This window comes from Dermochelys coriacea, chromosome 1, assembly GCF_009764565.3.
Source record: "Dermochelys coriacea isolate rDerCor1 chromosome 1, rDerCor1.pri.v4, whole genome shotgun sequence".
Taxonomy (NCBI): Eukaryota; Metazoa; Chordata; order Testudines; family Dermochelyidae; genus Dermochelys; species Dermochelys coriacea.
Genome location: NC_050068.2, coordinates 6,306,497 through 6,319,773, shown reverse-complemented (window position 1 = coordinate 6,319,773; position 13,277 = coordinate 6,306,497). Strand labels below are relative to the sequence as shown.

Here is a 13,277-nt window from a genome sequence, read left to right as displayed (position 1 = left end):
CAGAACAAAACGATGGTCCTGCCCCAAACCGCTTACAACCTAAGCGTACAACAAGAGACAACAGACAGAGACAGACTGAAGTGGGAGCACAAGGAAACAAAGACAGTATTGGCCAGCACAGCAGGTTGGGGTTTCAGCACATCAGTAGCCTGACTACTGTCAAGTTTTTTTTGTCAGCCTCACAGCAAAGGAGAGTTGAGGGGGGGATTTGTAGGACAATGACGACTCAGTCAGAGCCAGACAGATGCACACATTCACATACACCTCTGATTCAGGGAAGGGCTGTTAGCAGTGTTGGTGGAGCTGTGTAGGTCCCATATTAGAGAGACAAGATGCGGGAGGAGATATCTTTTATAGGATCAACGTCTGGTTGGTAGGAGAGACAAGCTTTTGAGACACACCGAGCTCTTCTTCAGATCTGGGAAAGGCACTTTGAGTGTCACAGCTAAATACAAGGTGGGGCAGGTTTTTAAGCATAAGGAATTAACATGTGTTGCAAGAGACCATTCCAGGTGAAGTGGGCAGCCAATTCCTCTGCAGTCACATGCCAAAGGAGGCTTAGCGGGTTATGGATTGTTGTAATGAGCCATAAATCCAGTGTCTATATCAAATCTCAGAGTAGCAGCCGTGTTAGTCTGTATTCGCAAAAAGAAAAGGAGGACTTGTGGCACCTTAGAGACTAACAAATTTATTTGAGCATAAGCTTTTGTGAGCTACAGCTCAGTTCGTCGGATGTCTGTAATTTTTGGTGTCTAACAAAGTTAAGAACCTAAGAACAGCCAGACTGGGTCAGACCAATGGTTCATCTAGCCCAGAATCCTGTTTTCCGACAGCGGCCAAAGCCAGGTGCCCCAGAGGGAATGAACAGAACAGGGGATCAAGTGATCTATTCTCTGTTGCCCATTCCCAGCTTCTGGCAAACAGAGGCTAGGGACACCATCCCTGCTCATCCTGGCTAATAGCCATTGATGGACCTATCCTCCATTAATTTATCCAGGTGTGTTTTTTTGTTTTTTTGTTTTTTTTTAACTGTTTTTAGTCTTGGCCTTCACAGCATCCTCTGGCAAAGACTTCCACTGGTTGACTGTGCGTTGTGTGAAGAAATACTTCCTTTTGTTTTAAACCTGCTGCGTATTAATTTTATTTGGTGACCCCTGGTTCTTGTGTCACGTGAAGGGGTAAATAATACTTTACTTTCTCTGCACCAGTCATGATTTTATAGACCTCAATCATATCCCCCCTTAGTCATCTATTTTCCAAGCTGAAAAGTCCCAGTTTTATTAATCTCTCCTCATTTGGAAGCAGTTCCATGCCCCTCATCATTTTTGTTGTCCTTTTTTGAACTTTTTCCAATTCCAATGTATCTTTTTTGAGATGGAGCGACCACATCTGCACGCACTATTCAAGATGTTAGGAATTTAAGCTCCCAGGCTCGTCTTTGGAAGGTGTTGTGCAGGTTTCCTTGGAGGATGGGAATTGAGAGGTCAGATACAGAGTGAATGTTTTATGAAAAGTGTCTCCTTTCCCCCACGTAGTTGTTATGGGGGGCGAGCTCAGGTGGCTAGCCTGAAGCATCCACGCTGCTATTTGTCGTGTGCTGGCCCTGGCAAAGCTAGAGCGCATCAGTACCTGGCTGGAAGAGGAAGTCTAGCTCACTCCCAGCTGCCATGTTAGATGTACCCTTAGATACCAAGGTGACAGGAACAGAAACAGGGCCCCCACTTAGAGGGAGGACAGCCTTGTGGTTAAGGTGCTGGCCTAGGGCCCAGGTGCTCTGGGTTCTAGTCCCAGTGCTGCTGTCGTGGGTCTATCACGTCATCTCTGTGTGCCTCAATTCCCATCTGTAAAATGGAGAAGACAATAAAGCTCTTCAGGGCAGGGCATGCCTGTTAGCATGTACAGTGCCTGTCATTGTGGGATCCTGATTTCAGTGGAGGCCTATAAGTGCTACTTCAGTACATGTAATAATGACTCCCATCCCCTGCCTTTAACTCATAGGATGCACTGCAGTGTGGGTCGCACTGAACTGAATTCCCAGGAATAGGGGATCTCCACTCCACGCGGTTACGGGTAGATCCAGAATGGTACCGTGCTCTCGCTATTGCTCACTTGCAGGAGGGCGGTCAGTAATTTACACACACAGCTGCCTCTTGATTCTCTGGGGACCCGACATGTCTCATTGGCACTGGCAGAGTGGCGAGAAGGAAGCATTGAGGGACCTTTCGCGTCCGCTTCGCAGTGTAGGATGTTTAGGCATGGCTGGTTAGTGGTGATGTTTAGCAGAGCTAAAGCATTGTGTGTCTCGTCCTGTCCCGTGCTGAGCCAATCCATGTTAGGACTGAGCTGGCCCCCAGACTTTTAAGAGCCTTGCTTTACCTAACAGACTAGTTCTCAAAGACCTGGGGAACACTGGGAGCTGGCAGGGTCCTGCTAGGGCAGAGGTGGGCAAACTACGGTCCGTGGGCCACATCGGGCCCACAGAACCGTCCTGGCTGGCCCCTGAGCTCTTGGCTGGGGAGGCTAGCCCCCGGCCCCTCCTCCACTGCCCCCCCTCCCCTGCAGCTACGCCGCCACGCAGGGAGCGCGGCTTGCACTTGACCACCTCCCAGGCTTTCCGAGGCTCTGAGCTGCATGGTAGGGGAACGGGGGGTTGAATAAGGGTCAGGAGGTCAGGCAGTGGTTGGGTGGGGCGGAGGTTGGGGGGCGTGGTCAGGAGAGAGGGAGTGGAGTGAGGGTTGGGAGGTCCCGGGAAGGGGAGGGACAGAGCAGGGGGTGTTGGATAGGGGGTGGGGTCCCAGGGGGGCAGTTAGGGATGGGGGTCCCAGGGGACAAGGAGTGGGGCAGGGGGCCTGTTGGGAGGCAGGGGTGTGGGTGAGGTGCGGGGCAGTCAGGGGACAGGGAGCAGGACGGGTTGGATGGGTCGGAGGCTCTGAGGGGAGCAGTCAGGGGGCGGGAAGTGGGAGGGGGCAGATGGGGGCTGTTTGTGGAGGCACAGCCTTTTCTACCTGGCCCTCCATACCATTTTGCAACATGGATGTGGCCCAAAATGTTTGTCAGCCCCTGTGGTAGGGCATCTGGGCAGTTGTCTGTGGTAGTGCAGTTGATCTTCAAGCAAGAGTGTTTTGTCAGTTGTTGGCCAGTCCATGGCTCTAAGATTCCAGAGACTAAACGAAGATAACCAAGCGCATCTCTGATTGCTGAGCAACTGCTTCACATCTGTCAGCCGTTCTTTGGCATCAATCCAACCACGATCATATTTGCAGATGTTACAAAATCACAAGGTGGGAGCAAAGGTGCAGGTGTCCAGAACCCAAACTAAAGAGACCTGGAGAGATCAGAGCGGAGGGGGCTGCAGGCAGCAAGGGGAGACGTGATCCTAGTAAGAATGAAGTCCTTCAATCAGGGAGGAGCTCCCTGGGCCATTAATGCTGATTTTTCAATAAGTCTTGGAGCACTGGGGAAGTTCCAGGGGACTGCACGAAAGCGAATGTTGGGCCAATATTTAAAAAGGGTGAATGGGATAACCTGGGTAATTATAGGCCTGTCAGCCTGACATAAGTCCTGGGGAAAAAGTGGACCAGCTGATATGGGACTCGATTAATAAAGAATTAAAGGAGGGTAATATAATGAATGCAAATCAACATAGGTGTATGAACAATAGATTTAAGCTAACTTTATCTTGTTTTTTAGGAGACTGCAAGTTTGGTTGATAAAGGTAATCAACAGCGTTGATGTAATATACTTCTGTAAGGCATTTGACTTGGTACCACATGACATTTTGATTGAAAAAAATTGCTATAAAATGAATGTGGCCCACGTTCAATGGATTAAAAGTTGGCTAGCTGCTAAGTCTCAATGTAATTGTAAATGGGGACTCCTCAAACAGGTGTGTTTCTGCTGGAAGCCCCCTGCCATTGGTTCTTGGCCCTACGTGATTCAAGATTTTTATCAATGACCTAGAAGAAAACACAAAATCATCACTGATAAAATTGCAGATGACCCACAAATTGGAGGCGTGGTAAATCAGAGGACAGGTCACTCATACAGAGACATCTGGATCGCTTGGTAAACTGGGCACAAGCAAACAATCTGTTTATTTAATAAAGCTACATGTAAATGTCTCCATTTAGAAAGAAAGCATGCAGGCCGTACTTCCAGGCTGAGGGACTCTATCCAGGGAAGCAGTGACTCTGAAAAAGATTTGGGGGTCATAGTGGATAATCAGCTGAACATGAGGACCCAGTGCGATGATGTGGCCTGAAAGGCTAATGCAATCCCTAGGATGTATAACCAGGGGAATCTCGAGTAGGAGAAGAGAGGTTATTTTACTTCTGTGGTTGGCACTTGTGTGAGCACTGCTGGAACCCTGTGTCTGGTTCTGGTGCCCCCAATTCAAGAAAGATGTTGCTACATTGGAGAGGGTCCAGAGAAGAGCCACAAGAATGATTAAAGGATTAGAAAACCTGCTTGATACTGATAGACTGAACTCCTTGTGTCTATTTAGCTCAACTAAGAGAAGGTTAAGGGGCGACTTGATCACAATCTATAAGTACCTACCTGGGGAACAAATATTTAATAATGGGCTCTTCACTCTGGCAGCAGCTTAAGGTCTAATATGATCCAATGGCTGGAAGTGGAAGCTAGACGAATTCAGACTGGAAATAAGGCGTGAATTTTTAACAGTGAGAGTATTGGAACAATTTACCCAGGGTCAGGGTGGCTTCTCCATCACTGATGATTTTTAAATTAATAGTGGTTGTTTTTCTAAAAGCTCTGCTCTAGGAATTATTGTGAGGCAGTTTTCTGGCCTGTGCTGGTCAGACAAGGTGATCACAATGGTCCCTTCTGGTCTAGGAATCCGAGATAAACTCAGATACTGAATGTGAGGGATGTACTCCAGCAGCCAAACCCATCCTCTTGATAGTCTCCAGAGAGGTCTGTTGCATCTAAGCAAGGGGATCATTTGCTGCAGGGAAAGGATTAGGGTGTGAAATGGGATGGAGAGAAAGTGACTGACAGACAGAGGAAAGAAAAACAACCAGAGAAAAACACCTGTAGTTTCCCCACAGCAGCGTGGGAGGGCGGTTGCTGCTGTCCTTGTTAATTTCGTCCTCTGGTCGAAACCTGGTCATACCCATGCCAGGGACAAACAAGACTGCATCTCTTCCTAGAGCGCTGGAGGGTGAACGGAGGGAGGAAATAAGATGCCAGCTGCTGCCCAGGTGGAGGGAAAAGGGCTGGAATTGGAGCTTCCTGGGTTGAGAGGTGGCACAGTTCGGGACTTCATTTTGTGGATGTGAATGGCCTTGGGCAATGGCTCTAAACCAAAGCTTCTCCCACGGGTGATCTGGTCCCCGAGCATCCTCCACCCTCTCTCCAGCTGGCTGCTTCTAGGCAAGGAGCGACCGGCACAGAGGAGTGGTCTGCTGGCCATGGAGAGCGTCATGGTGAGTAACAGAGTTCTCTCTGTAACAGCCTTGCCCGACCCGCCCTGCCTGTCCTGTACACAGCGTTAGGGCCACACGGTGCCCCGTGGGATAATGCTCTGAGGAGGAGCAGGGAAAATTGGTTGTCCAGTAGGAAGGTTGAACAGCATGGTGCTGGTCACTTAAGAGAGGGGCTGCTCCTCAGAGAGGGTCCTTGGCTCAGGTCTCGCCCTGTCTATGTGCGAGGGTGGCACACACAGACCGTGCACTAAGGGGCTTCTCAGCCACTGATCTTCAGAGTGCTTTGTGAGAGGCCCTCTCCTGGGTCCCTCTGCTTTCCCCACAGCTGACTGTAGAGCTCCGTGTAGGGCTCCATGGAGCGGCCAGTGACCTAGGAACTGGAGCCGGAGAACCCTGGGGCGAGGAGTTGGTAAAAGCTGATGGGCTGTTCAGAGCTGCGCCGGGCCTACTTTAGACCTGGGCAGGCATGCAGGAGAGTTGGAAAAGGATTGGGAAGCACAAAGGGATCAATCGGACTGGGCATGGGGGGAATGCAGTTGGCTGGGCAGCCAGGACCACCTCTCCTCCCTGTTATATCCTGAGTTCCCCTGCCCTGCACTCTCGCCTTCCCCTGGGGTTCATTTAGAGAAGCGCTCTTGGGCATTTAAAAGATTGAGTGGGGCAAGAGAGAGGCATGGATGATGCCGGGATAGGCGATGGTTTCTGCACCAAGTCTGAGACCGCACGAGACCAAGCCATCAATGGAGTTGCAGCAGGCGTGGTCTGGCCCCTCAAATCCCTGGGTTGAATCATATCACAGCTGGCTCAGCCCTTCATCCTTCCAAGGGACAGGCAGTGCACAGTGTGTGGCTGGATCCTGCCGGTTCCACCACGGTGTTAAGGACACAAGGGGAGGGAGGTGCAGTCAGTTGATCTGGGAGCTAGGAACTCTTGCCTTCTAATCCCATCTCTGCTGCTAAATCATTTGCCTCTCTTGCGCCTCGATCTCCCCATCTCTCAAATGGGGCCAGTGAACTACTGCCCAGGCCTGGAGTGAGTTTTAAGGATTTGATATTTTTAACATGCTTTGAATTCATGCTTGTATGTGGTGGGGATTTGCTCAGGAACCCTTATCCAAAATATCCCCCACCCTGCAATGCACACATTTTTACTGTGCTCTCCTCAGCTGCTTCCCTCCACCCCAGAAGTGGCTGCATTTTAGTGGTGCTGTATGTTCCACATCAAGGTGCTTTGGAGTCCATCTGGACAGGAGCATCTATAGAAATATAAAATAAATATGTTTTGTCCTGTGTATTTAGTTACTGTTAATAACCAAACCTTGGAGGTGAAGATATTAATCAGTCACACTCAAAAGAAGCAGAGGCTACTGCAGAAACTCTGGGATTAACGGGAAAGCTACTTCTCGCTGTATGTTTGTGCGATAGGTAATGATGCAACAGCTTAGCCATCTGAGCAGCTGCCCGCCTGAACATGGAATTATTGCAATCCCAGACTGTACCTCTGTCCTTCCCCACTGACCTGCTTGTGTGTCATGTGCAAGTGACTGAGATGAGGTATACTGAGGTTCTGGGCTATGAGAAGTTTATGGAGGGGATGGTCTGATGAGATTGCCTTCATTGGCACATGAGCCATCTGTGACTGCTAGTAGCAAACATCCCCAACTGTTGGTGATGGGACACTAGATGGGGAGGGCTCTGAATTACTACAGAGAATTCTTTCCCAGGTGTCTGGCTGGTGGGTCTTGCCCATATGCTCAGAGTTTAACTGATCCCCATATTTGGGCTCAGGAAGGATTTTCCCCCCAGGTCAGATTGGCAGACATCCTGGGGGGGTTTTGCCTTTCTCTGCAGCATGGGGCAGGGGTCACTTGCTGGTTTGAACTAGTGTAAATGGTGGATTCTCTGTAACTTGAAGTATTTAAACCATGATTTGAGGATGTCAGTAACTGAGCCAGAGTTTGGGGTCTATTACAGGAGTGGGTGCGGTTCTGTGGCTTGTGATGTGCAGGAGGTCAGAATAGATGATCATAGTGATTCCTTCTGGCCTTAAAGGCTGAGTTAATTACAATGATCTCCCCATGCCACATTTCTGTGTAGCGCTACTATAGCCCATTTAGATCTCTGACATTCTCTGCGTTTCATTTCCCCCTTTTTACAGGTGGAGAAACTGAGGCACAGAGCAGGGACATGACTTGCCCAACACCTAGTGAGTCAAATGCAGAGCTGGGAACTGAACCTAGCTCTCCTGACTTCTCTGATCACCTAGCCAATGTGACAGGCTGAATTGTTTTCAAGCCAGAGCTCCTTTGCAACTAGTTCCTTGCAAATGTTCGATTACCGAGCTGAGTTAGTTAGTTCTGATTGGGTACTGAAGTTACAGTGTGTATGATAAACCCATTGTTTCATGTTCTCTGTGTGTGTATATAAATCTCCCCTCTGTTTTTTCCACCAAATGCATCCGATGAAGTGAGCTGTAGCTCACGAAAGCTTATGCTCTAATAAATTTGTTAGTCTCTAAGGTGCCACAAGTACTGCTTTTCTTATGGCGTTTGTGAAAGGGCATGTGAAATTGACCCTCAGTGGCTGCTATTGACTAGCACGTGTGAAACTGATGAGACCATCAGTTTTGCTCAGCTGCTCAGCAAAAAGGAGCTTGCCATTTTCAGGCAGCCCGAAGCCCCAGCTCTAGCCAGGGCTCCAGCAGCTTGCGGACTCCTTTCCAAGGAGCTGGTGTGCTGTTTTCTGTGAGCCTGCCAGGTCCTCAGCCCTGGCTCCAGCTGGGGGTTACACAGAGGCTTGCCCACCACTGTGCCCTGCTAAGTCTCTGCCCCTCGCAGCAACCCAGCTGGAGGGAGATAGTCAACAAGAAGCTGAAGTTTCCCAGTGAGCTCCTCGACGCCCTCCAGGATGGGGACCTGTTGCAGGTGCAACAGCTGCTGCAGGGGAGTGACGGGATCCTGCAGCAGCAGGCTGATGGCGAGGACCGTGCGTGGCGGGAAGCCCGCAACCTGGCCATCCGCACGGGTGGTGGGGAGATCACCAGGGCCCTGCTGCGCTATGTTAAGTTCAACTTCCGCCAGATCCATGAGGCCCTGCTGGTCGCCGTGGACACCAACCAGCCCCAGGTGGTGAAGATGCTGCTGGAGCGGTTGGACCAGGAGAAGAACATCAAGATGGACATCAAATCCTTCTCCCTGGCCTTCTTCGACCACTCCATCGACAATGCCCGCTTCGCCCCCGGCGTGACGCCGCTTGTTGGGGTTTTCATGCGAGCCGGACAAAGCACAACAGCCAATATGGTTGGTAGCTAAGCCGTTTATCTGTTATTTTCTCATTGCTTTTATACACTCCTTTTACATAATATTTTCAACCCCCTCCAAAGTCCATCACCCGGTCACGGAGACATCTCGTTGTTCGAGCAGCCTCAGCACGGGCTATACACGTGCATCCTTCCTCTTGATTGGAGCAATCTGTTGTCAACAAAGTCTGGTGTTGCCAGTTTGCCTGGGTCACGTTCCAGCCTGTAATTCTTTCTCAAAGTTCATTAATGGTTCACCGCGACCTTAACTAGCTCATAAATATTCTTAACTAGCTCACAGATACACCATGTTCCCACATCTCCCCCCTTTTTATCACATGATACACGGACCACCGGTCACTTGCGTAGTTCCATCCAATTCTCGTTCATTAACAGGGGTGACCTAATGGGGGCGGAGCGATGCATTTTACGGAATATATCAAACAAGGAGGGGAGACATTGCAGACAGCAACAAAGGCAAATAAGACCAATACATACAAAAACTATAATTCCAAATAATTGCCGAAGCCACCCCAAAGAAGGCAACCACCCTGTAAGCCAGTTCCAAAATCCCGCAAACCCGGTATCTTGACGGATGTGCTCAGTGAGAGAAGTCAACTCATCCAGGCGCTCCTCAATGGATCGGCTATTATCCGTAAGATTAAAACAACACATATGTTTAAAAGATTCACATCCCATATGATGCTTAAGCAATAGAAAATCAATCGCAGCTCGATTATCTAAAATGGCATCTCTCAAGTCCTGTTGTTCCCTATTCAAAAGAGCAATAGCCTGTGAAGTAGCATTAAGCGCTTTAACAGCAAAACAAGCTAATGCATTCAAGGTTTGTACCGTGTAATAAGTTGAAAAGCCAGGAATGCCTGCAACGGCATTCATCAAAGCCAAATATTCCGAGTGACTATATAAGGTAACATCGGCAGAACACGTGTCTTGCAGGGTCGCACTCCGCCGACTTCGCTGCTGATTCTTTCCAGGCAACAAAAGAGTCATTCGGCTAAGGCAGCATAAAGTATTATGACTTAAGTTAGCAGGAATATAACTGAAAGTCCGTGCGCTGCAGGTAAAAAACCAACCAGACAGCAAAATAATATGTCCATAATTAAAAGAAACATTAACCGCATTAGTACAATTCAAAAAGGGGGCGCTTACTGTTTGGCAGCCCAAGGGTACTTTTGCGCGTGTGCAATCAACCACTCGCGCACACGTTACACTATTCGCCCCTGCTGGATACGGGGTATGTAAGGATAGGGCCCCAGGGGGCAAGGAATAATTGGCGGGGCCCCAATTTGCCATAGTTGAATACTGTGAAGACAAATTGGCATAAGCTACAAGCATGGTGTGACTGCCAGTTTCTTCAGGATGATGACATATGGGCACAAGACAAGTGCCCAGTAGTTCCCCGGCTGCCACAGAATCAGACAAACAAAAGTGTGTGACGTTGGCTATCAATGCTAGACGTACCCATAGGTTATACGTCATTCGCACGTGTAGGGGTACAAGGAGCCCCCCTTGCAACCCAAGCAATAATACTATAACAATTTTGGCAACCCACATCCTCATTCTGGAAATAAACAGGATATGGCCACAAGCTCAACCTCCTCTAATGCTTCCTCTCCAAGCGCGGGATCTTGTTCTCCAGGCACCGGGTTCAAGGGCGAGCGAGGTTGCTGTAGCCACGGACGTACCCACTTGGCCGGGATCCACCGGGGACCTGCATCAGTAGAAACACAAGCATATCCCCTTCCCCAGGTTAACAATTCCACCGGCCCTTTGCACATCTGTTGGCGATAGTGAAACCAGCGCATTTGGGGCCGGGCGATTTGTTCGTCCCGGGTCAACCCAAAGAGGTGCCGGAACGCAGGGGGTGCGTCATGTTGGCCAGGCTGTAACCAATTTAAAACATATAATGCCTTTAACAGACGGGCCTGCGGGGTATGCTCAAGTGCATCTGGATATGGGTCAGGGGTTACTCCCCCTTTTTGTTTAAGTAATAAAGATTTAAGGGAAGCATGAGTACGTTCAATAATAGCTTGACCCGTGGAATTACCGGGAACCCCGGTGATATGGGATACACCCCAACGAGCAAGGAAATGAGCCGTACAGTGGGATACGTAACCGGCACCATTATCAGTTTTAATGGTGGCCGGAACGCCCATAGCGGCAAAGCAACTTTGCCAGTGGCGAATAACATCATGAGTGCCGGTTGAAGAAAGGGCAGTAGCCCAGACATAGCCGGAAAAAGTGTCAATAGACACATGAACGGAGCGAAGGCGGCCAAATTCAGGGAAAATGGTAATGTCAGTCTGCCAGAGCTGAAGGGAGGCAAGACCGCGAGGATTAACACCGAAAGAAAGGGGTAGAGAATGCCTCTGACAATCTGAACAAGAGGCAACAATCGCACGGGTGTCTGCAAGGGGTAATCGAAACTGACGCGCAAGAGCGCGTGCAGATTGGTGAAAAAAGTCATGGGAAAGGCGAGCCTGAGCAAAGGAGTTAGGAAGCTGAGCATATAATTGTGGGGGATTAACAAACGCATTGGCTCGCGCGTTACCCTCCGCAAGGAGCCCAGGAAGACCGGAATGGCTACGGATATGCATAATAAAATAGGGGACCAAACGAGCATTAAGGAGGTGCCATAATCGTAAAAAGGCATGCCAGAGGACAGGATTAGGAATGCGGCGAAGAAAGGCACGTTCCATCTGGCATACCACCCCAACAACATACAGTGAATCAGTAACAATATTAGGAGGTGTGGTAGGCCATTTTTCATAAGCACGAATAACAGCACAAAATTCGAGAACTTGGACAGAACCTTCTGCCACAACGGCCTCATGGCACCAGCGGTCAGCACTACGCCAAAAAAGGCTGGCACGGGCAACGCGGCCACTGGCGTCAGTAAAGACCGTAAGGCCAGAGAGAGGTGCCAGAGAAAGGAGCAGCAGACGTTCCAACGGAAGGGGAGCAGAGAAAAGACGGTGCGGGGGGTAATGATTATCCAGACGGCCAGCATAATTTAAGAGGGCCAACGCAAAAGGCAAAGATTCCGCAAGTAAACGAGTAAGGGTGCGGGAATCATAGGGGAGATAAATAATGAACGGGTCACAACCCACGAGGGACACCAAGCGGTCTCGAGCATTTATGAGAAGCCGGGCAATAGCATCGACATGAGTGGTGATTGTACAGGGGTAACGTGAGGGCGGGAAGATCCATTCTATCACAATGAGAGGATCAGAGAGACTGGGGTCCCACTGAAATAAAAGGGCCTCCAGGGAGGTATCGTGGGAGAGTAGGGCAATACAAAAGGGGAGATCAGGAGCAATATGGCCAGAATATCGACACGCAACCTTATCTGCGATTTTTTGAAGGGCCACAATATGAGCCGGAGAAAGGGAACGGGGATCGGTAGGAGTTTGTCCGCCTTGAAGCAGACTAAAAGGGGGTTGCAAATCATCATTAGTAATACCGCATATAGAGCGGACCCACTGGAGATCTCCAAGCAAACGCTGTACATCGTAAAGGGAGCGGATATCAGTATGAAAGGTAAGTTTTTGGGGCCGCACAACGGCATCAGTAATTTCCATGCCCAAGTATTGAAAAGGGGAACTCTGCTGAATTTTATCAGGGGCAACTACAAGGTCAGCCGCCTGGAGGGTGGATCGAATTTCTTGAATAGCTGTATCGGGACACAAATCAATACCAGCAAATAGGAGATCATCCATATAATGGTAAATAAGCCAGCGAGGGTGCGCGTGGCGAAGGGGAGCAATGGCCCAGGCCACAAAAAGCTGGCAAATGGTAGGAGAATTTTTCATGCCCTGTGGAAGTACGGTCCACTGAAAACGATTAGCGGGCTCAGCTTTATTCAGTGACGGGACCGAAAAGGCGAATTTCTCGCGGTCCATCGGATGTAGGGGAATAGTAAAAAAGCAATCTTTCAAATTGACAATAAGAAGGGGCCAATCGTGGGGGATCATGGTAGGGGTTGGCAGCCCAGGCTGCAAGGCACTCATGTCTTTCATAACAGCGTTGACCGCACGGAGGTCCTGTAATAAGCGCCATTGTCCAGATTTTTTGGGAATAGTAAAAATAGGAGTGTTCCAGGGATTAGTGGAAGGCTCCAAATGACCCGCCAATAACTGTTTGTTCGTTTACAAGTTTTTTAACATGGGTGAGCTTTTCTGTTGTAAGCGGCCACTGTGCAACCCACACAGGAGAGTCGGTCAACCATTCGAGTCGAGGGGTCGGTCGCCCATCAGTGGCCGCTAAGCAAAAAGGTGTTCATTTTGTAGCGTGACGCCCCATTGGTTCAAACAATCCCGGCCTAGGAGCCAAACAGAAGTAGCAATAACATATGGGCGTACCCACGCAACAGTAGAGGGGTTTTGAGTATCAGTAACAGCAATCAATTCGGTACTAATACGGGTGTTCTGAGTTCCCCCGATGCCACGCACGGGGGTGTTAAGTTCTTGCAGGGGCCAATTTGAAGGCCATGACTGGAGTGGGAGAACAGTA

The 13,277-nt window shown here is 49.5% G+C and overlaps 1 protein-coding gene across 1 annotated transcript in view; it reads left to right on the top strand.

Annotated features, from left to right (window-relative positions):
- XNDC1N (XRCC1 N-terminal domain containing 1, N-terminal like) overlaps nucleotides 1–13,277 on the top strand; it is a 53,878-nt gene that overhangs the window by 25,309 nt on the left and 15,292 nt on the right. Inside the window, exons 13-15 of the mRNA XM_043503937.1 lie at nucleotides 2,563–2,634; nucleotides 5,395–5,447; nucleotides 8,089–8,700. Coding sequence (XP_043359872.1) covers nucleotides 2,563–2,634; nucleotides 5,395–5,447; nucleotides 8,089–8,700 — 737 coding nt within the window. The remainder of the gene's footprint in view (nucleotides 1–2,562; nucleotides 2,635–5,394; nucleotides 5,448–8,088; nucleotides 8,701–13,277) is intronic.